Source organism: Scomber japonicus, chromosome 2 (assembly GCF_027409825.1).
Source record: "Scomber japonicus isolate fScoJap1 chromosome 2, fScoJap1.pri, whole genome shotgun sequence".
NCBI classification, from domain to species: domain Eukaryota; kingdom Metazoa; phylum Chordata; class Actinopteri; order Scombriformes; family Scombridae; genus Scomber; species Scomber japonicus.
The window spans coordinates 39,387,146-39,410,103 of NC_070579.1; the positions used below are offsets into that span (position 1 = coordinate 39,387,146).

The 22,958-nt window shown below is 38.7% G+C and overlaps 2 protein-coding genes across 2 annotated transcripts; both read left to right on the top strand.

Moving 5' to 3' along the window:
• Window positions 1-514: 514 nt before the first annotated feature.
• On the top strand, window positions 515-8,632 carry gstt1b (glutathione S-transferase theta 1b). The gene is made up of 5 exons (XM_053330487.1): window positions 515-745; window positions 2,491-2,578; window positions 2,661-2,811; window positions 4,412-4,588; window positions 8,381-8,632. Exons 1-5 carry the CDS (start codon window positions 640-642, stop codon window positions 8,576-8,578), a joined length of 720 nt encoding a protein of 239 aa, XP_053186462.1. The 5' UTR covers window positions 515-639; the 3' UTR covers window positions 8,579-8,632.
• A 3,070-nt stretch (window positions 8,633-11,702) lies between these two features.
• ndufs8a (NADH:ubiquinone oxidoreductase core subunit S8a) lies at window positions 11,703-18,803 on the top strand. The gene is made up of 8 exons (XM_053330510.1): window positions 11,703-11,765; window positions 13,662-13,717; window positions 14,703-14,768; window positions 15,455-15,544; window positions 15,846-15,954; window positions 16,094-16,157; window positions 16,591-16,719; window positions 18,110-18,803. The coding sequence occupies exons 2-8, from the start codon at window positions 13,675-13,677 to the stop codon at window positions 18,239-18,241; spliced, it is 633 nt and encodes a 210-aa protein (XP_053186485.1). The 5' UTR covers window positions 11,703-11,765; window positions 13,662-13,674; the 3' UTR covers window positions 18,242-18,803.
• Window positions 18,804-22,958: the final 4,155 nt, after the last annotated feature.

Here is a 22,958-nt window from a genome sequence, read left to right on the forward strand (position 1 = left end):
AAGAAATGTGTGAAATGCATCAGAGAAGAGATTTTTTTTTATTTAAAAAAAAAAAAAAATTATTTAACTAGGCCACATAATAACATAATAATCATAGGTGTCTTTCAAAATAATGATTGGGCTACATCTTGTTGTTTTCTTCGTAGAAATTAATGAAATGCTGAGATGAGAAAAAAAAGAATCCCAGAGCAGAGAGTGCAGAGATAAAATAAGAGAAGAGCATTCACTCCTTACCTACTTTTTACTGTCTGCAATACAAATACCTCTGTTTACCTTCTTCAACTTTTCTCAACGGAATGCTCATTACTAGCAGTTATAGCTGCTACATATCTGTGAACTGTTCCTTACAGTGGTTGAAACATAGATGAACAATCCGCCGTGAGAAAATGACACCAGCAGAGGTTTAGAGGCTGGAGGCTTCTCACACAGTCGAAGTGTCGTGAACCGGACGTGAAATATCTAGAATACAATATCTTTGACGTCTCCACAAGCAAACTGCTGACTTTTGGACTTTTGCCCCGTTTCCACTTAGAAGTTCCTGGTAAACTTTATTTGCGGGCACTTTACAGGAGTGCCATCGAGAAGAAAGCGAGAAGAAAGTGGTGTTGTATGTAAAGTGGTGTTGTATCCTGAGAAAGAATGGAGCTGTATCTGGATCTTTTGTCTCAGCCCTGCCGCTCAGTTTATATTTTCGCCAAGAAGAACAACATACCGTTTGAGCTGAAGCAGCTGTCTCTGATGGATGGTTAGTTCAAGTCCACATATTGCGACACATATAACTCTCAGATATAGGCTACATTTGAAACCACGACGTCTTAAATTTATTATTCATTATTATAATATAATAGAGAACATAGATCGTCTATTCAATGTCCAGCTGAAACCAGAAAGTTCAACTTGTAACTTTTTACCTTTTTATAGCTAAATCACACAAATGTCTGTATGGCAGCATCAGAGCACGTTATCATCTAGTATGTTGTAATCAGGGCTTTTTATGATTTATATATTATAAAAACTTAAAATATTTATCTTGAGAACTCTTATGTCACAGTTTTTTAACGAACAATATCAGTTACAGCCACCTTATTGTTCTGCCCAATCAGTTTATCATTCATTTAACTACTCTGTCATGAAGAACAATCATTTTAACTTTAATGGTTATTTCTATTTACCAGTGTCTGAGACGACTAGTTATGCTAATCTGTTGGTTAGTTTTTGAGAGAAACTTTATTTTGAATCCAGAACAAGAATAGAATAGATCTTTATTGTCATTGCGAGTATACAATAAAACTCCATTTAAGCAGTCCAGTGCAGCATTAAATATATATATATATATTTGCCCAAAATGTTGAAGTGGTGTAGATATTTTGATGACATATTTTGTCTGTACAATGGATTTAAGTGATGTAAAAGTTCTTTTTTTGGGCATGTGGGTCTTAAAGAACAAGGGCATCCTATCCATTAGCTTATACTATAAGGAAACAAACACAACACTCTTTTGTTAACAAGCAGTTTTCATCCTACCTCACTCAACAGAGGTCTTCTCAAAAGTCAATGATTTAGAATCTGAAGAATATGCAATACTACCAAAGATAATATGAGGGCTGCAGCGTGGGTATCCTACGGGTATCCTACTGAACGGATTAATAAGACTCATTGAGAGAGCCCCAATCAGAACTGTCGAGAAAAGTAAGAAAAAGAAAAGAGATTTCCTCTAACTTGTTACCTCCTATTCTCTCCACTCACATGCCATAAAATCAGTCTTCAGAAAACGTTGGTATATTTTAAACTATTTTAACTTTATGTGTACAAGTGAACGCAAAACTTGGAAGATTTACTCGTCCATGTGATCTTGCACATCATAAGCCAACGCAACCTTCACAACAGTGGCTTTAATGCCCCTTACCAGATGGTAGCTACCATTGTGGTAATACTAAACAATTTGGCATCCTCACACAAACAAAATATAAGACGCTCAAAATGTCTTAGCCATTGTTTTACAGTAGCGAGAGCAGAGTAAGCTACAATTGAGCCTACGACATAAATATTAGTGGAATTACTCTTGCTGCCAGAAGGGGAGATTGATTAAATTGAGTGCTGAATTAAAATTGTAACAAGCTTTACACGATGCAGCCTTTGCCAACATTATTGTTATTATCATGACAACTGGTACACTTACTTCTTTGGGTAGGAATGCTCTTTTGTTGGCTTTTATGCACAAAGTGGAAGGAACACAAAAGGAACAGATGTATGGTTGGGTTCTTCAGGTTCAAAGCCTTTGCAGTGGTTTCAGGTCATATGGAGATCCACAGGTACACTCAGACAGAAGTTGAGGTAGATGTTCAAGACATTCTTGCTATTTGTCATTTCTTCCATTTATTACATCACCCTCTCACTGAACATGCAATATATGTTCTCTGCTGACAGCTGGGTTACCGTGTAGAATAAAGTGAATAGTAGAACCTCATTGTGTGTTTGTGTTGGTTTCAGGTGAGCAGTATGGAGAAGAGTTTGGAAAGATCAACTTGATAAGAAAAGCCCCTGCTCTTCGAGATGGAGACTTCTGCCTGGCTGAAAGGTGATTTGTAAAATACACATAAATGATGAATGAGTAATATAGTATATAAAGCTATAGTCATCAGTGATGTTTGTCTCTGCAGCATTGCCATCCTGCTTTATCTGGCAGAGAAGTTTAAGACCCCAGACTTCTGGTACCCAGCAGACCTCCAGCAGCGTGCTCGCATTAATGAGTATCTGTCATGGCAGCACATGGCCATCCGCATGCATGGATCCAAGATGTTCTGGCTCCGGGTATGTAGACTAATGCCTGATTTGATTTCATATCAGTGCTGCATCCATTGTGCCCTCTTTTCTGTAGCTCATCATTCTTTCAGACACAGATCAACATAAGAGATTTACATGAAACATAGAGAAACTTCCTGTTTGTAGGTTATTCGTGTGCATTGTTACATTTCCCAGGTTTCTGTCTGTTTCTGTACAAACACACCAAGACCAAGACAGAAGGCAAAGGGTTAATACAATCCATGCTTTGCATCATTAGTGCTAGACTTTGATGTCAAACTCATTTTACAACACTTAAAGAAGCGTTTTGCAACCTTTTGGGTTGTCACCTCTTAAAATTCACTCGTGAATGTATATTAAAAAATGACTCACAGTCTGAAAACAAGTGTGTTAAGACAGCAGGTGTTCATATGAACAGTAAAGAGTTTTTCCTCTCTATAATGATTCCACCTGTTCATACTGACTATTAAAATATCTCCTTCAAATGTGCTTTCAATGGAAGTGATGGAGGACTAAATCCACAGTGTGTCCACACACTCATTTCAAAGTAGATGACCCCAGTAGATGATAGAGAAGTATATATTTTATTAAGATTCTTTTTAACTTGACTCTCTGAACAAACGACCGCACAAGAGTTCCTATGTGTGCAAGCACAAATGGCAAATAAAGTACTTGAATATTGAATCTTGATCAGCTTCTATTGAGCTTCATCAGTGTGAGTTAGTCATATCAAGTGATATCTGACACATTTACAGTCTTCTTAGTGTTTCCTGTTTCTCTGTGGTGGAAGTATAGTAACAAAAAGACTTTGCTACTAAAAACACTGTAACGTTGAAACATAGAAGATGAAGATTTGACTCATTTGGACGCTGAATATTAGCTTCACATCAACTTTTAAATCCATGTTTACACAGAAGGAGGACTGTGGATTTAGTCCACCATCACTTCCATTGTAAACATTATGAAGGGATCTGTTAATGGTCAGTATGAACAGGAGGAATCATTAAAAACCTGTTTCAATGTTTATGTGAGCACCTGTTATCTTAAGACACACTCTAATTTGTGAAGCCATCCTTTAAAGCATATATTTACGGACTCAATATAAAATGATGTGCTTTCCTGGTTTGGCAGTAAGTAGAGGAGAGAGAAACATCTTTTCAGTTGAAAAATAATACTACTAACTGGAACAAAGTCAATGTCTGCCCAGTTCTCAGCTGATTGTCAGCTGATTATATACCCCTGTACATTTTAGTCACTATCTTGTAATGGACAAATATAAAATAGTGATCGATGATGACACACTAGCACATGAGAGCTAACCCTTCCCTTCAAATCAGACAGGGGGACAAATTGAAACCAGTGAACTTTGCACTGAACACAGTGAACAGCCATGGCTGTTTACAAGGTTAAAAGCTGTATTTTATTGGTTTCTGTGGCTGTCTCTCAGGACAAATATTTGTCCTCACATGATGTGCTTGTTGTATCTGTTTCCATCATAGACATAGATACAAATCTCAGTTTGCATGAAGAACAAGGTCATTGTTGGACAGTTGGTAATTTCATCTGCTTTCCCCAAGAATGAAACATTGTTTTTATGTTTGGACTGTAGCTTATGATTCCCAAGATTCTGGGTGTGGACGTCCCTCAGGACAAGCTGGACGCAGCTTTGGAGGACTTGAACAGCTCTCTGAAACTCCTAGAAGACAAGTTCATCCAGGACCGGCCCTTCATTGCAGGAGAGCACATCTCATTAGCTGATCTGGTTGCCATTGTGGAGGTCATTCAGGTGAGTGTAATCCCAGTAAGAAAATATCATGTTTTACATGGAATGTGTTTTAGCCACTTTGTTTGTTTCAGTAGACTTACAACTAGTTTGGGAATGGTCGTCTTTTGGCGCTTTTCCACTACACAGTTCCAGCACAACTCGACTCGCCTCGGCTCGTTTTTTTTTGTGTTTCCACTAGGGATAGTACCTGGTACCTGGTACTTTTTTAGTACCTGCTCTGCTGAGGTTCCAACAGTGGCGATTGCTCTGAGACAACAAGGGAAGCTCAGCTTCCCCTAAAATTTCATCAAATAAATCGTCACAACTGTCATATTAAATTCACACTAAAATTATATTTACATCAAATCTGCACTTGAACGCGTTCAATTTTACAACTATGACATCCTGTAACCAGCTGTTTATTGCCAACGCTGTTATTTTCCAATGTGATCTCCCTATCACACACTGGCAGTCCGCTGCGGACGCTGAGCGTCAATGATGTTCAATGAAGCTTCTCCCAACAGCTGTTTTGGCTAGGGCGGGACAAGCCAGGATAAGACGCTCATTGGATAATGCGACAAACTCGTCCTGCCCCTGGACGCTGAGCGTCTCTGGCGGTCAATGGAGCAGTGGGCGGGGACGGACGCTCTGCTTCTGTATGATGATTGGATGAAATGTTTTATAGGGCTCAAAGCCCTTGACAGACAGCTTTGGATAGGCTGACTCTTCTGAGTGTAGTTTTGCCAGTGTAGCTTGACTTTCTCGCTAAATCTGGCAACTTTCCAACTCTTCTTGGCGACTTTTTTTCTCAAAGGCGACTATCGACATATCTAGCGAGTTTTTCTGGTGTTATTAGAGAGTTTTCTGATGTTTTGGAGAGCCCAGCCCCCGTCTGCTGCTGCGAGCCCAGCCCCCGTCCCAAAGCACTCAGTCAGGTTCACAGCAGCCTCGTACAGCAGTCCCAGTTGCAGTCCGAGCAGAGAGGAGAGTTACATTGCAAAATGGTACAGAAAACAATATTATTGGTCTAATTAATTAGATTAGATTAGGTCTTATATATTAAATATGAATTAACACGTTTATGTTGAATAATTCAGGTGTTAAGTGTGTGTGTGTTGATGTGGTTCTATGGCATAGATGAAGCTACAACAGCCTCAATTAAACACTCCTTTTATTATAACTGCCTCGCTTCAATATGACACGTTTTATAATGAAGATGTAAAGTGAGCTTCCCCTGTTTAAAACACCAGCAGCCGCCACTGGGTTCCAAGCGAGCCGAGCCGATACTAAATGTGACGTCAACAGACTGCCGGCCACTGATTGGTCAGAAGAGTTGTCGCTGGAAGAGTCATGAGCCAACCCCCACAAGAATCAAACCCGGCATTTTTAAATACCGGCAGCAGTGTTACAGCCATATGGCTCAGTTTTCTTGCTTTGTGCGTGACAGAAAGCCACATACAGCAGCAAGTACACCATCGCCTCCATGTCCTCCATTGTTTATGTGTTTGTGTTGCATATAAAACAAAGTCACGGCAGTATCACAGAGCCGTGCTATGACGACCCCACCAACGTTGAGTAGGTACCTTTTTGTAATGGAAAAGGTCGTTCCTGGAACCGTGTCGAATCGAGCCGAGTAGTGCTGGAACTGTGTAGTGGAAAAGCACCATTTGTGTCTGAGACTCTGGACTGACACGAAAAAAAATATGATTTCCAATATTGTACTTTTAAAATAAACATGTTTTTCATCAATAGAAAAAGCTAACTTCTTAACATACAAGCAGCCATAAAATAAAATAGATTTTACTGGCAACATTTCAAATTAAAGCTGAATTAATTGTTTTGTTTTGCCACGTGTTGGTGAGTAGAACAACACTGATGAGAGCAGTGAGGCTAGTTGTTAATATCAAATTATTGATTAGTGTAGCTTTAAAGCAGCAGACTTGTTAGAGATTCATTTTAAGCAGCTTCAAAGAACCAAAGAATACTCATAATTCACATACCAAGAATTTTGATCACTGTGGGTCTTCTTCAGGGGCCTGTTTCAGGAAGCAGGTTTAACTAACTTTGAGTTAAAACCTTAACTCTAGGTTGACCAACTCTGAGCTGTCAAACTCAGAGTTTTCAGTTTCAGAACAAGTGTTAACAGTTAGTTCAATCAACTCTGAGTCAAAGTAACTCTGAGTGAAGCTCGTACATGAGGAGATACCAAGCCCTCATCAATGGAGCACAGATAACATGATTCACCATGACAACAGGAGAAACAAAGGGCTCAGTCCTCCTACTTCTCCCCAAAGGAGTTAGAAATATTAATGAATACATGCAGACGATGAGTATATTTAAGAAAAGTATTAATGAAAAAAAGAGAAACATTTTGTCTCGAGTGGTCGGCTTATTCAACATTTATATTCTGTGTATGTGTGTATGCGGCACATTTAATATTCATGCAGACCCCAACAGGTACAAAACATAGGCCTATTTGGCAGCAACTGAATATGAAATATAAAAATATAGCTCAAACAAGTAAGGTATTGATTACAAGCAATTGTGGTGTTTAGCCTGCCCTACCTCATTAAACAGCATTTAAATGCTACATTCAACATGTTATATATATTTCAGTAGTTGATGAAATCTTCTAAGCAAAAAAGAAAGTCAATTTTTCAGCCATCCCAACACTGCCAGTATTTAATATTGTCTATTTGAAAGCAACACCTATGCCTTTATACATACAACACTACAAAAGTGTAAACGTTTCAGTGCAATAGTCAAATTTAGTTTTATGTTTGGGCACTTTCACCTTAATTTAACAGTAGCTGGTATAGAGAGAGAGAGAAAGTTCCTCACTGGTAGCGAACCAGCGACATTGCCACTGTGAAGCATACGCAGTAACCACTTGGCTATCAATCATCTTCAAATATTGTCTTTGTGACAGCCTGACAGAGGTTTCCAGGTTGCCTTGGAAACATGAACTTGAACAGAGAACTTATTCTGAACTGAGAGCATGTCCATGTGGTGTCGTACAGACGATACGAGGAATGAGAATATTGTTCAGATAAATTATTGATTGTACAAAAAAATGGAAACACTCAAACAGAACATCATCAGAGAATGATAAAACATCCCAGCGGGTCTGATCACCCTTGTGCTTCAATATTAACTGACTCTTTAAGAAAAGGACACACCATGTCTGACACCTCCTTCAGTCTGCAGGCTTCAACTAAAAAGGAGGAGAAACTCAGGGTTAGTTGAAGAAAACCTATCAGCGAGCAGGTTAGGTTCACGGAGTATGTTGCCAGGGTAACTGACTCAGAGTTAAGCTGAACTGGCTTTGTGAAACCGAAAAACCAGAGTTTCCCTCATCTCAGGGTTAACTAACTCAGAGTTCTCACTAAACCTGCTTTCTGAAACGGGCCCCAGGTCTGAAGTTACATTACAGACACTTTGAAAGCATAGTGACATGAACACACACCAGTGGCTGCTTGGAAGGTAGAAATCTAAAACACTACAGTATTATATTCTAGCATTCATAGGAGATACTATGGACAGTAGTTCATGTGGTGATCAGTCACAGTGGATAGGTGAAGACACATACATATACAGGCCTTCTACATATACAGGTCTTTATTTATGTCCACATATGATAACGATGTCAGTACAATTCAGTTCTCAATCAGACATTTGATTCAGTCAATACACACTCTTAATTTTAGGTTCTAGTGAAGATCCTAAAGTATTCTCTCTGTGTATGTGTGTGTGTGTGTGTGTGTGTGTGTGTGTGTGTGTGTGTGTGTGTGTGTGTGTGTGTGTGTCTGACAGCCTGTGGGCTCCGGGCTGGACGTGTTTGAGGGTAGGCCCAAGCTGAGTGCGTGGCGGGACAGAGTCCAGGCTGCCATTGGTAAGGAGCTGTTCGACGATGCCCACCAATTAATCCTTAGTTCCCAGGAAAGAGTGAAATTGATGGATGCTGGCAAGCTTCAGTTCTTCAAGCCCAAGATCCTCAAGTTATTCCTGTGAAGAGGAGAACAGGTTCTCTCATTCTCCTCTTGAAAATAAAGATAATAAAGATGATGTTTCTCTGTTGTTACTGGATAGTATACGCATCCCAAGTCTCTTTTATGAAGAACTCCCTTTGTTTTAATGTAAAACATAAGCACTAGTACATTTGACATTAATGACAGCATGTGATATGTAGTACTGGTAACTGAGGTCAGACACAGTCCTGATGTATTGTTACACAACAGAAAGGAATGTGAAATGTGGGAGAAGCACTCTTCTGGGAGTTGCAGCATTTGTTTCCTCTAACAGTAGAGAAATGTTCTTCGTGCTACATTATGGCCATAGTACATGCAGTTAATCAGCCACTCTCCACATGATGAATCATTGTAACACTCACCTTAATAAGCCTTAATAAACAACTTAACAAACTCTGCTCTTTGTCAGTTACAGTGATTATTCAAATGAGAACAGAAGAGGTTGTTCACACTGTGAAATGATCTGTTTTATTGTTCACAATGTGATGTAGAAATGTTCAGACAGCAGCGCTCATGAAAAGTACAGCCAACATGATTAACAGATTAACAACATGTGTGTTCGATAATTGGTATCAATAGTTAGACTAATATTTGCTTTACTCAGTATGTAGTTTTAAAGGTTTTAAACATAATTTAAATATGTCTTTAATAATGTCCCTGTAATTACAGAATGTTTATTTAAAGTGAAAACTGGGCTTGATATTAAAATGCATGTAGTAATGAGCAGTGATGGGAATAACACCGTTTAAATAAACGCTGTTACTTTTTTCAGTAACGGGTAATGTAACTAATTACTATTTCCATCGTTACAACGCCGTTACGTTACTTAATGAAATGAGGCACGTTACAAACTGAATCTAATCTACTCAGTGAACATGTTCTCATCCAACTTTGCTCTCAGCCACAAAAGCTGCAAAGCCTTTTTTTTTGGAACGGGAGAAGGGAGGGGCGGGACAACCGTGATGATGATTGGTTAAGGCAGAGTCAGATTTCATGGTAAGCCAATCAGAGGCAGTGTTTACACATGCACACACACATGCACACAGCAGCGTCACACACACAAACTAGCAGAAGCTGCAACAATGGCGAGTTGGGAGGAAAAGGTTGTGTTTTTAAACAGGAAGTACAGACACTACTTTAATCTCCTTGAGGTAAAAGGCGGGAACATACATGTGAAATGTACATTGTGTATCAGAGCGTCCGTTACAAGCAACTCTGACCTAATGAAGCATCTCTCAACGGCACGCGACTACAAAACCTGGGGCCTAAAGTAACGCTTTAGTTACTTTCCCTGGTAACTAGTTACTTTTATAATGGAGTAATTCAGTTACTAACTCAGTTGCTTTTTGGGAGAAGTAACTGTAACTATAACTAATTACTTTTTAAAAGTAACGTGCCCAACATTGGTAATGAGTACAAATATAAACAGAACAAGAAGTTGCAACAGTATAAAAATATCCAATATAAACAAAACATAGAGCTGACCGAATCTTATATTTTTAAAGACAAGTAAATCTGTGTGTTGCTGCTAAGTCTGTGCTGTCTTTGCATCAGTCAGCTAAACTTCCTCTTTCATCTTTGTATCACTCTATTCCTGCTGTATATGAAATAATTCAATCAGATAATAGCCACGAGGACTCATTGCTGATGGTCAACTCTCTCTATGATGGTCCAGGGTTCAAAGATCACGTTTTTGAGAAATAATGACCCCTGTAGTCTGCAGTACATACCGCCTTAATACATCTCTTCTTTTCCTTATGTGTCTTTATAAGACTTTATTAGTCATAACACATTCCATTCCAAATGCTTAACATTGTGAATTGAAATTAAAATCAACTCCTGAGATAGAAAATACAAAATAGAGGGACAATAAAATAAAACACAACACAATGAAGGCATATGTTTCCAAAAATGTCATTTTAATAATTAATTGTACATGTACTCTTTGTGTTTTGATTTTAGATGGTTCAAAAATATGTGAAACATGAAGTAACAAAGAAAATAAAAATAAAAAGTTACATCTTTTAAATTAAAAAAGACCCATTATAGTCATCACATTAACAATCAAATCAATTTTAGGTTCTTATATTCAAAACATATAACATCTTTCTAAAGTTGTATTAGTGAGTTATTCATTTTCGTTTTTACTGGAAGTACAGTTTTTATTTATATCAGCAAAACATATAGGTAAAGATACTTTATTTGTCACACAAACAGTTCTACAGTGAAATTCAGTCTCAGCATTTAACCCATCCCTAGTGCTAGGAGCATGAAACTAAAACATTATATTGCTATTTGACCACCAGGTGTCAGTGTACACTTGTGGGTATTATGAGCTGTAGATAAATACACCACCTACTACCCTGTCTTGCATCCACATTTTCATTTTTTGGAGAATGTGGTGATGTTTACACATGAACAGCAGAAGTGCTCTGAGCAGTCAGGGCACTTGGTCATAATTCCTGAAGCTTTTTGTGAAGCTGACATGTGATGTCTAGCATGGGGTCTGAAGGATCATCAGACACTACCAATATGTTGTTATTTTTGTTTCCTATTGTCTCCTATTGCTCATATTAGGTGTTTACTAATGTATTATTCATTGTTCTTTATTCATTTTATTGACACTCTTTCTATTTTGGCTATCCACTTTACTGCTGCAATGCTTTAAATGTCACCATCGTGGCGTGTTCAAAGTGTTTTTGCATACATTACAACTAGAAACAATGCCAAGGGGGCTGAGGATAGAAAGAAAATAAAGGTCAAGATAAGGGAAATAACATAAAAAACCTTTTAAAGCTTGAAAAGGTTCTGTGTTTTAACAGCGTTGTATTTGTACATTCCGAGATCAAAGAAATATATTTTTTGGTGTTAGCTCTGAGGAATCTATATTTTTAATGGAAAATGTGGATCTGTGAAAATAGAATTTGGATAAAATAAGGACATGGATCAGATAAACTTCAAGCCTAGATTACTGTCGGTGAAATCAAACAATGCATTTTTCCAAAGTAAAAAAAAAAGTTAGACATCCAGCAGCATGGATACGTCAGGAGAGAACGCGTTCTGTCCTGACGTCCATGGCGTCATTATTGTGTATGACTTCCGGTAGACGCAGGGTCCGTTCCGTAAATCGTCCGCTGTTCTGGTTTAGAAGGCCAAATAGCGACTTTTCGGTGAGTAGAAAATCATTCAAATGCAAAGAAAACGTATTACTTGCCATGTTTATTTACGTCGCGTCAAATAGTAGTTTCATTCTCATCCATATCCAAGCTTAAAGGCGTCATCGTTTCCCCTTATTTACCACAAGCGACCTTTCTTCAAAAGTCCTTGACAGCAGTGATCTAAGCTAACCAGAGCTAGCTTAGCTTATCAAAGCACTATGACTTGTTTCTAAGGAAAGCTAGGGTCTGCTAACTTTTATTGTGCATAGTATTGCTGAGGAATGTTGTGAAATTCAGTTATAACAAGGGTTTTTAGTGTATTTGCTTTTAATACAAATGTCGGTAGCTAAACAATAATGCTGCTAAAGTAAATGCTAGCGTTAGCAGTTGGCTCAGGGTTAGTAACGATCAACAATTCAAATAATGGATTTAATGTTAGAGGTCAGTTAAAAGTTAGTATACTAGGCCTCAATGTATGACCTTGTAATACAAGTGAGTTGAGGGAAGCAGCCGTACAGTCACGCTACACTACGGTGTTAAACCATGTTAAACGCTCCGTGGTAGTAATTGGGGTTTTTCCTGATGCAGGTTGAACTAACCTTGAGTTAAAACCTGAACTCTAGGTTGACTAACTCTGAGCTGTCAAATTCAGAGTTTGGGTTTCAGAGCAGCTGATAACAGTTGGCTCAATCAACTGAGTGAAACTCGTACATGAGGAGACACCAAGCCTTATTCAATCGAACCCAGATAACATGATTCACTATGACAACAGGAGAAACACAGGGCTCAGTCCTCCTACTTCTCCCCAGTGGAGTTAGAACTATTAATGAATGCATGCAGGTGATGACCCTAACCCTAACCCTTTATACATACAAAAGTTTACTGTAAATATTTCAGTGCAAGGGTCACATTTCTTTTATGTTTGGGCACTTTGACCTTAATTTAACAGCAGCTGGTATAGAGAGAGAGAGAGAGAGAGAGAGAGAGAGAGAGAGAGAGAGAAAGAGAGAGAGAGAGAGAAAACCTGCAACAACAGTCCCTCGCTGGAGTTGAATCAGGGACACTGTCATTATGAGGCATGCGCAGTAACCACTTGGCTACCAAGACCCTCAAAGTGTTGCATGTCTGACAACCTGACAGACAGTTGATTTGGAAACATGCTCAGCGTCACCAAGTTTACATGTAAATCTGCCATTGGCAAAAAAACAAAGTTCAACACAAAGAACTTGTTCTGAATTGAGAGCATATGTATGATGTGCCATACAAACCATATGAGGGCTGAGAATAATGTTCAGAAAAATGATCGATTGTACAGAAAAACCAGCGAGCAGGTTATGTTCACAGAGTCAGTTACCATGGTGACTGACTCAGAGTTTCCCTCATCTCAGGCTTAACATACTTACTTTTCACATAACCCGCTCTCTGAAACAGGCTCCAGGTCACAGCTCCACGACTACACACAAGCAAATGATTGAAAACATACACACCCACACAGAGAGACACATTCCAGATGACATCAGAGTTATATCGATTTGAGTCAAATGTTAAAACTGACAAGAACAAACTGTTGTAAACGATCACTAATTATTTACGTTTTGTGGTGTTTTGAACAGGCATCGGCACATTCACCTGATTTGTCTCCGTCTCCATCATCAACCACAGTTAATTCAGCACCAGTTAAATGGGAACACCGATACATTATTCAAAATTAAAGCAATTGGCCGTCTATTATCTAAAATGTAGCAAAGTCAACGTTAAGTATCGATCCGAATCAACATTGTACCTTTAAGCTAATGCCAGATGACTGGGATTGTGTTGATGTACTTGCACTGTCTTTGAAAACTCTCTTATTGTGTGTGTGTGTGTGTGTGTGTGTGTGTGTGTGTGTGGTTGCGGTTGTGGTTGCAGCTTCAAAGACGTGATGGCTGCAAGACTGCATTTACTTTACTCCTTGTCAAGGCCAGGTAAGAGCTCTCAGCCTGATGAAGTAAAACAAGGTTGCGGGCAGTACTTTTAGTTCATGGTTAAAATTTGAATGTCTTGTTATTGTGGTATGTATGTACATTAGAGTGGTTTCATCTATTGTTTTCCATTGTGTGTTCTGGCCTGTTAGTGATTTGTTGTGGTCACAGACATCACAGATGTGTGACACTGATCATGTCTTTTTTTTTTAAAGCTAAATGAATGTTGTAGCTTTTTAATTACCTCACAAAGTACTAACTGAAAATACAGAATTGTGACAATGAATGAACAACAAGTTCATCTACAATTACTCACACTTCCAAACTAGTGTTCAAATCTGAAGCTCCTCAAACAATATGCATCATAAATGTTTGGATTGTCCTTTAATTCTCACTGTACTCACATCTTGATGTCAATGTCAGTACTGTACAGCAGCACTGACAGAAAAATAAGACAATTATTAAGTCAAATAAAAGGGATGATTTAGTGTTTTTACAGTGACATTAAACACTTTCCCATTAGAACCCATGTAGGAGACCAGAAACTATTAGATAAAGAGGGAATGATTTGACACGGTATTAGAGGAGAATAATAGAATCCACTGGTGTTACACTGTCAGATGGACACTGATAATCCAGCAGAAATTGAAAACTGAAGAAATATATATATATTTATGTCTGAGATTTTTTAAATATTTCCTTTTAAAAAATCCTGATTTTGATCATGATGAGCTATTTGATGAGAATACACAAATTTGCCATCATGGAAATATATAGGTGATTTTCCAGCAGAGGACTTCTAACAGAAGTGTTTGTGTTTTCTCAAAGCAAACATCCAGTCTGGTGGTTATTGAACATGTTGGTGTGGATCTGATGTAGGTCTGATGTGGATCTGATACCTTTTAGATAGTGTTTGTTGTGATTCTAATGCAGGTGTACACCACAGTGATATTAATGATATTGTACCTGAATTTATTTTTACTTTCAGGCACTTTAGTGGCCAGCCAAAATCTAATGAGGTCCTTCAGTTTGTCTGCACAAAGGGAAGGATTCAGTAAGTAGCACTCAGACACACTCAAGTCTCTTATTTTATGTTTTTCCAAATCACTATTTTGACAGCCAAGTGTCTTATTCTGCTCTGAGGAGTGAGGAGGGATCTATGGAGCTATGAGCCAGGAAACATGAAAGTCTTTAACCAGCCAACACTCCCCTTTATTTATTGATTGGCTGCTGCAGCTGACCAGACTGATGTGATACATCACATCTCTGTAGTTTGAAGTGGAGACAGATTACAGATGAAACTCAGGTTTTATAGGATATTTGTTTTCTGATTCACCATCTAGTTAAAAATCTGTTAATTGTCCATCTGATCAACAAAATAACCATAAACTAGAATTTCTTTTCATGATCTCTTCCTCCATTAACTGCTATTATGGAGGGAAGAGTTTGTCTGTCTTCCAGCAACAAACACATTTTAAACACATGTAGGCTGAAAATTCAGTCAGCCCAATAAACAATGCCTGCTGTTCAAAATACACCCTGATCATATTCTTGGTTATTACATTTACTATCAGAATCATAAATCATAAATACACCCATAGACATGTTTCATTGTAGTGTATTCTAATGTATGTCTCTACTCAAGCAAACTCACAATACTGATTTTGTGTGTGTGTGTGTGTGTGTGTGTGTGTGTGTGTGTGTGTGTGTGTGTGTGTGTGTGTGTGTGTGTGTGTGTAGAGTATGTAAATGCCCAGGAGATCCCTACAGACATGAAATCCATCACAGACAGAGCTGCTCAGACGCTGCTGTGGACAGAACTGTTCAGAGGTCAGTTCCACTCACATGGATCCATTTGCAGGAGAACTACGAAGAACACATATCACAATATTTTTTCAGTCATGCCAAAATAAATGTAATATCTCAGAGCTTATGATGATACACACATATATATATATATGTGTGTGTGTGTATATGTGTGTATATATATATATATATGTGTGTGTGTGTGTGTGTGTATACATACATATATATATACACATACATATACATATGTATATGTGATAGTGTTTAGCTTATGGAGTTCTGGTATGCCAGCTGTGAAATGTGTGTGATTGTCTTGTGCTGTCAGGTCTGGGCATGACTATGAGCTACCTGTTCAGAGAACCTGCCACCATCAACTACCCGTTTGAGAAGGGACCTCTGTCACCTCGCTTCAGAGGAGAACATGCTCTGCGCAGGTGAGGAACATATGGCTCTCTTTAGTATTGCATTAGCACTCAAAGCTAAAAATGATTTTACAATCATAAAGGAGGTCATTGTTTCAATTGAGCTCTCTCCATCAATCTTTAACATATCTTCTCTAATGTCCTACTTCAGGTATCCTTCAGGAGAGGAGCGCTGCATCGCTTGTAAGCTGTGTGAAGCTATCTGTCCAGCCCAGGTAAACGCACGCATGCACACACACACGCGCACATTTTGTCCTATGTCAGTTAAGGGGACATTCTATAGACTAACATTGATTTCTTTATCCTAACCATAACCACTAGCTACCTAACCCTAACCTTAACCACTGGCCCAAAAATAAGCTTATAATAGGGGATCTGGCTTCTGTCCCCAGCTGGACAAGCCATCACCAATGAACTGATAGACACACATTCATGTTTCATTACATTGACTTAAACAACACTGAGTCATAAAACTAAAAAGGATGTCCACTTTATGTGCCTCTGCATTAATATGACATAACAAGATGACTGGTTATATGTTTCAAGCATGATGTAAATAATTGATATTTGTGTTCAGTTCCAATAACAGATAGCAGAGCAGTGAAGAGTGAGATTATCATACATCCTTACTGTTTTGTTTGTGTTCAGGCCATCAGCATTGAAGCAGAGACTCGCGCTGATGGCAGCAGGAGGACGACTCGCTATGACATCGACATGACCAAATGCATCTACTGCGGCTTCTGTCAGGAGGCATGTCCTGTGGATGCTATCGTAGAGGTGTGTGTGTTACAGCATGTTGAGTCTGCAACACCTCCACAATTTAGACACTCAGTAAATTCAGTTTTTGATGTCACATATTTTCTGATTGTTGGTTAGTTGTAAACTGTCATATTCTCTACAACTGGCTTCCACTTTAAAAATAATACTGCAATCAGTTAGTGACACATGAAGCAGTCTAGTTAAACAGTGTGGAAAAGATGAGCTGTAAGTAAGGCAGTTTAAAAGTGGGAAGGGGTTAGGGTTAGTATGTATACATATGGTCATAACAGCACATATAACATATCTGTTGTTATGACCTGTGTTATTCAATGTCTCAGTGTGGTCTTGTATATTAAGCCTCCAAACAAATACAGGGTATATACAGGGTTTCCCATCAGATGTCAAAAACAGTATTTAGGGTGTGATTTTTACACATAGCAACCTATCAATAAACCTTACATAAAGGTTTATCACACAAATCTTTACATATCACTATTATGTATGATGAACTCTGTACTTTGTTGTTGTCATTATTATAATTATTAGTAGTATTATTACAGGCTTTTCCCCGGGTTTCTGTTAGGCTTAGGTTTCTGTTAGGGTTAGGTTTCTGAGCCATGAAGCATTCTCCCCAAGCACATATGATAATTGTATAAGTAAATAAGTATAAGTTTCAGTAAGTATTTAGATATATGAAAAGGCTTTTATCTGTAGTTGCTGAGTGGGAGGGACAGTTTTATTTGTGTTTTTTGGCAATTGTAAAGTAACAGTACAGAGGGCCATGATGGTTCATTTAGTCCAGAATTGACATACACAGCAACACCTTGTCTGCTGACATATAGACAGCAATCACCTATATTCTAGTCTGTATTCACTCTAGAAGAGAGGCAGATAAGTCAAATAGTTTTTATACAAACATTATAATGACATGTAGTGGTCAAACAGAATAACTACAGGAAATAAAAGGATAAAAGGTCAACTACCACAAAAGTATGTTTTCAAGAAGACGGGAGGTCTCTCTACTTATACACAGTATATTAGTGGAAATGAATGTGAGGGCTTAGTGATGGTAACCAGTGCATCTCCCCTCTGCTTTAAACACTGAGGATGTCAGGAGAAACCCCACTCACTAATGAGCACAATGCAATGGAGCTCAGACCAGAAGAAAAGGCTTAATGTTGGTCTATCAGAATGAACAGTGAACCAGCTCTGCCACTCCTGATAAGACTGACAATAATCCAGCCTGTTGGTTTCAGTGTCTCCTGCCATTGTTTTTCTTTGCTGATGATTCAGGCTCAACATAGAAATGATTTGATCTAAAAGAACTGCAGCTTTAATGTGATGACTCTCAATTCTGTCCTCTTTGTCTTATTTAGTTCTCTAATGTGTTACAATAATCTTTCTTCAGGGTCCCAACTTTGAGTTCTCCACTGAAACCCACGAGGAACTGCTCTACAACAAGGAGAAGCTCCTCAACAATGGAGACAAGTGGGAAGCAGAGATAGCTGCCAACATACAAGCTGATTACCTCTACCGATAGACACACACACACACACCAGCCTAACCTCTCTGACACACACATACGTCCATACTGTACATACTGTAAGAAGACAGCCTCAGCTGTGATGGATGTGCTTCAGGGTTGGATTTGTCTCTTATTTAAAACAACAACATCAACACATTTCTTCATCATTCATCATCAGTGCCCCCCCCCCCCCCCTCCCATATGATGAATATAATTCGATAACTCTATGAATTTTACCCTGTCATACCAAACCATGTCAATGTTTGGATTACATATTCGTTGTAGAATGATGAATACAACACTGGCTTTCTTTGATTGATGTTAAAGACTCTAGCTGCCACAGCATAGTCCAGACTAACAAGACTCCAGTGAGGAGCATGTGGTTTGTTTCTACACTGGACAGTCAGACATGCTGTGACAGTGTGGGCTGCTACACACTAATGGCAGATTGCAGACTTCATCCTGGATTGACTCTGATGTACCACACAAGTATGCATGGATGTTTCTTTATCATTGTTATCCTGCTTTCATGCTGTTTCCACCCTGACTCAAATATATTTCTGGGAGAAACATTAAATGTGTTGAGTGTCAAAGTTCATTCTTGAGTTTGAAAGTAGTGGTGGTGGTAGTAAAAAATGTACTAAAATGGAACTAAATGGCATCAGACAGTCAGCACACCGAGCAGATGTGGAACATTGTTTTAAAGTTGACCTTGAGTTGAGAATGTTTTGTCTAAAAACAGATTGGCAAGTATTGGCATAAACTGTAATCCAACCTTTACCAACAAATGTGAAGATGGGTGTTTCTGTGATGATTGTCGATCAGCAAAGATGAATGAATTCATGAATGAATTCTGTCTCAATACATGTTTTATTCTAGCCTGGTTCATGTCTGCATTCACGAGACACTGACACAGATTTGCTCCAGAGTACAAGGCTCTTATTCTCTTACAGGAAGGGTCAAATATGTTCAGTAAGCATTTTAAGCAGAATGTGATCGTCCTGCTGGGGCACTGCCAGCTATTCTGCTCTGATATCTGTCATTGCAGACATGTTTTCCTGGACCGGGTGGCTAAATGATGAGCAAGACTGCTAGTCTATGTAAAAATACATACTAACTAAATGTCAGTTGAAGTTGTGTTTGCATGCAGTAAATACTTTGTAAATGTAAATATCATTTGGACTTGATGGTGGTTGGTTGTGTCAAGTGTATACACATAAACATATAGGTAAAGCTATTCACTAGAGGTTCGTGAGAGGAATTTAACTTCAAAGAATATGAAGTTATTTTTGCAATGTTTATAAAAATGTGAAAAAATAAATGCCTGAGTTTTAGTGATGAGAAAAAAGACATGATTAAATCACAATCTTTTTTCTTTTCTTTTTTGCCATGGCGGTGCCATCGCCTGTGACTGTGCCAGCCCTCAATATTAAAATTTAATGTGTTATGATCAACTTAAACAGCACAGTTTGTTAGTTGATTTGCAGCGTAGTAGCACTAAACTTGTTTACCACAGTCAGTCCATGCTTCAGGTAAGGGGATCCAGCAGTCGTGGATGAGACTACTATGAACTGTTTACAGCCTGGGACTGCTGCACTGACAGAAAGCTAAATCACAACAACAGTTATCTCAAGGCACTTTACACATAGAGCAGGTTTAAATACTCTTTAATTTAAAGAGATTCAACATTCTCCAATGAGCAGCACTTAGTGACATAGGCAAGGAAAAACTGTCCTTCAACAGGAAGAAACCTCAGACAGAACCAGTTGGGGTTGAGAATATGATAGCGCTACTAGCTTGTTTGCTTCTAGTAAAGCCTACATGGCAGCATTCAAACAGAACAAACTTGATGTAAAGTGCATTCAGAAAGTATTCACCTTCACATGTTTCATGTTTTATGCTCAAATAGTTCAAATTACATTTTCTCCTTAATCTACACTCAATATTCTGCAATGACAAAGGGAAAGCAGAATGTTTGCAAATGTATTAAAAAAGGAAAAATGTACACAAGTATTCAGGTCCTTTACTCAACTAGTTGAAGCGAATACAGCCTCGAGTCTTCTTGAGTGTATGACACGACTAAGTCTGAACATATGGATTTGGGGATCCAGTTCTTTCAGATAGGAAGGGAACCATCGGTACATTCAGTTTCAGCTTTCACCAGAGATGTTCAACTGGGTTCAAGTCAGAGTTGTGCCTTATCCACTCCTGCATCATTGTCTTGGCTGGATAGAAGGTGATTCTTCGGGCCAGTTTGAGGTGCTTGATTGCTCTGGACAAAGTTTTCATTTCGGGAGATCTCTGCACTTTGCTCTGTTCAGCTTTCCCTCAACCCTGACCAGTCTATGCGGCTTGCACTGCTCGAGATGAGAAGTTCCTCTCTACCCTCCATCATAGTCTCAATATCAGTAGGCATCCTGGACAGAGTGTACGGATGGTACTTGATAGTGATATGAAAAACTGCCAGCTCAGCTAACCACTGACACCCATAAGTATTCAAAATCTTCACTTCAGAGCCAGGAAGTGTAGTTTTCTAGAATGAAAGTGAAAGTTCTTATCAGGCTCAGTTAGTGTTAGTGTGATGCATATGTGATGACCTGTTTGTTTCCTGCCTGCTCCTGATATAAAACTGTGCTGCGAGGTTTACTGAACTGGAAATGTGATGATTGTGACTCCTTTTGTAATGATCACTTTGAACTGTCTAGTATGTTTAAAAGGTGCTCAAATGATTGATTTGTCTCTCTTCCTAAATGGTTGCTTCATTAAGAATCAAAATCCTATTTCACATTTTTTCATGATGAACAGTGTGTTTCAATGTTATTTTTGATTAATTGTGTAGAAATATAATGACACTGTTAGAGTGGTTTAGGCAAAAACTGAGATCAAAAATCCAGTATGCAGTCCGGTTGTGTTTATTTATAACAGTGTAAATCAGCAATCCTGTGCAGCAATATTTATAGCACAGGCCTGGCAAAAAAAGTTTTTTTAAAAATTGAAAACAACAACAACAAAAACAATACTGAAAGAACTCAATTTAAAAAAACAGTGGAAAACAAAGTAAAAGCTCAGCTCTGCATTAGACCATGCCCCTTTAACTCTGGGGTCCAGCCAGCTCTCCACACTGGGGAGGGACAACTGGCAGTAACCTTTATAGTAACAACCAGAAAACACCCCTCCAGTTCTAGCATACATGGTACCTTCCTCTGGGAACTGCTCTTTATAAGCCATGGTACATTTATGTGTGGTTTGGCAGTTTCAGGTCTAACCAGAGGAGTGCAGGTCCAGCAGAGGAGAAGCAACTTACAGACAATTAGCTCATTCAATGAGTAACAATAAACAGAAGTGCATACAAATGTGTATCTTACTTTTATTGGGCACGGGCCACTCCATGACAGACACATTATTCATTATTGGTGAAGTTGTGTTTATGAATTATTATTGATATGTTGAGGGTTGTCAATCAGCTGAGTAGTCGGTAATTGAACCAGGTCTGAGGTCATGGAGTCTCTGTCAGTTCTTTGGTTTGTCGCCATGTGATTTTTTGACCACTGAGATTTTTAAAAATCTGTTAACTCATATGTGGAATAGAAGAAAAATGTATCACAATTAAATTAAATGAGAATGGAAAATAAATATAAAAGCATCACATACATATAATTGTGAGTCACCCTATATGCTGCAACATCAGAAACTACTTTTTCAAGGATTGCTGTCTCTCAGAGCTCATATATTGTGTTGATTCATTGTATGCTTAAACAGTGTTCATTTCTCCAACCAAAAAATATGTGTTGACAACCTTATTCCTATGACAAAAATGAGACTACAATTACATTTATAGATTCCAGGACAAACTATTCCAATTTTTGTCAATTAAAAACTAAAAGATTATGTGAGAAATTGAATTGAATAGTACACTCAAAGTGTTTTTGAACAATATTAATAAACAGAAATTTATTTGAAGAACAGCACTAACTATATTTTCCATACATTAAAAGGTTTAAAGAAATATTGGTTGCCTAATCTACAGTAATTCAATGACATAAACAGTCTGTCAGTATTATATGTATAACCTATTTTTCAAAGATGAGAAGGCCACACAATGTTTAAACTTTAACCATCAAGTATTTAAAAACTTAACATTATCATTTGATCATTTGCTTTTCTTCCTTCTTTCAGTTGTGCTTTTCTCTTCTACAGAGCGGTAACATCAACTAAATGATCCTCTTCATCATCTTCCTGTGGAGAGTTTACCAGTACTATATCTTCTGAACCTCCCCAGTTGTCAGCATTGCTTTCTACCTCCACAGCACATTGGTCTGCTTCACTCACACTACTTGTTTCCTCCTCGTCCTCATCCCTGTTCTGCTTCTTCTCTTCTTCCTCCCTTCTGTTCAGCGCCTTCTCCCTCAGGTCATCTCCCTCCATGCTTGAGTAGTCATCTGAAGAGTCACTGACTTCCTCCTTGCGCTCCAGATGTTCTTCATTCCTTACTCCACCACTACCTCCTTCTGCCCCATCATCTCTCTCTTCCTTAGCATCTCCCAGTCTTTGCTCTGCCTCCTTGTCATCCTCCCCTCCTCTCCTCCTCTCTGGCCAGAGGCGAAGCCCTATCTGGTCCCCCAGGTTATTGATCCCAGCCCTCAGCCTCTCCCTCACACCCAGTAGGAACCTGGGGGCGGAGCTGTCCTGAGTTGAATGCTGGCCTCTCAGTGTGTAGATGCATCCCACAAAC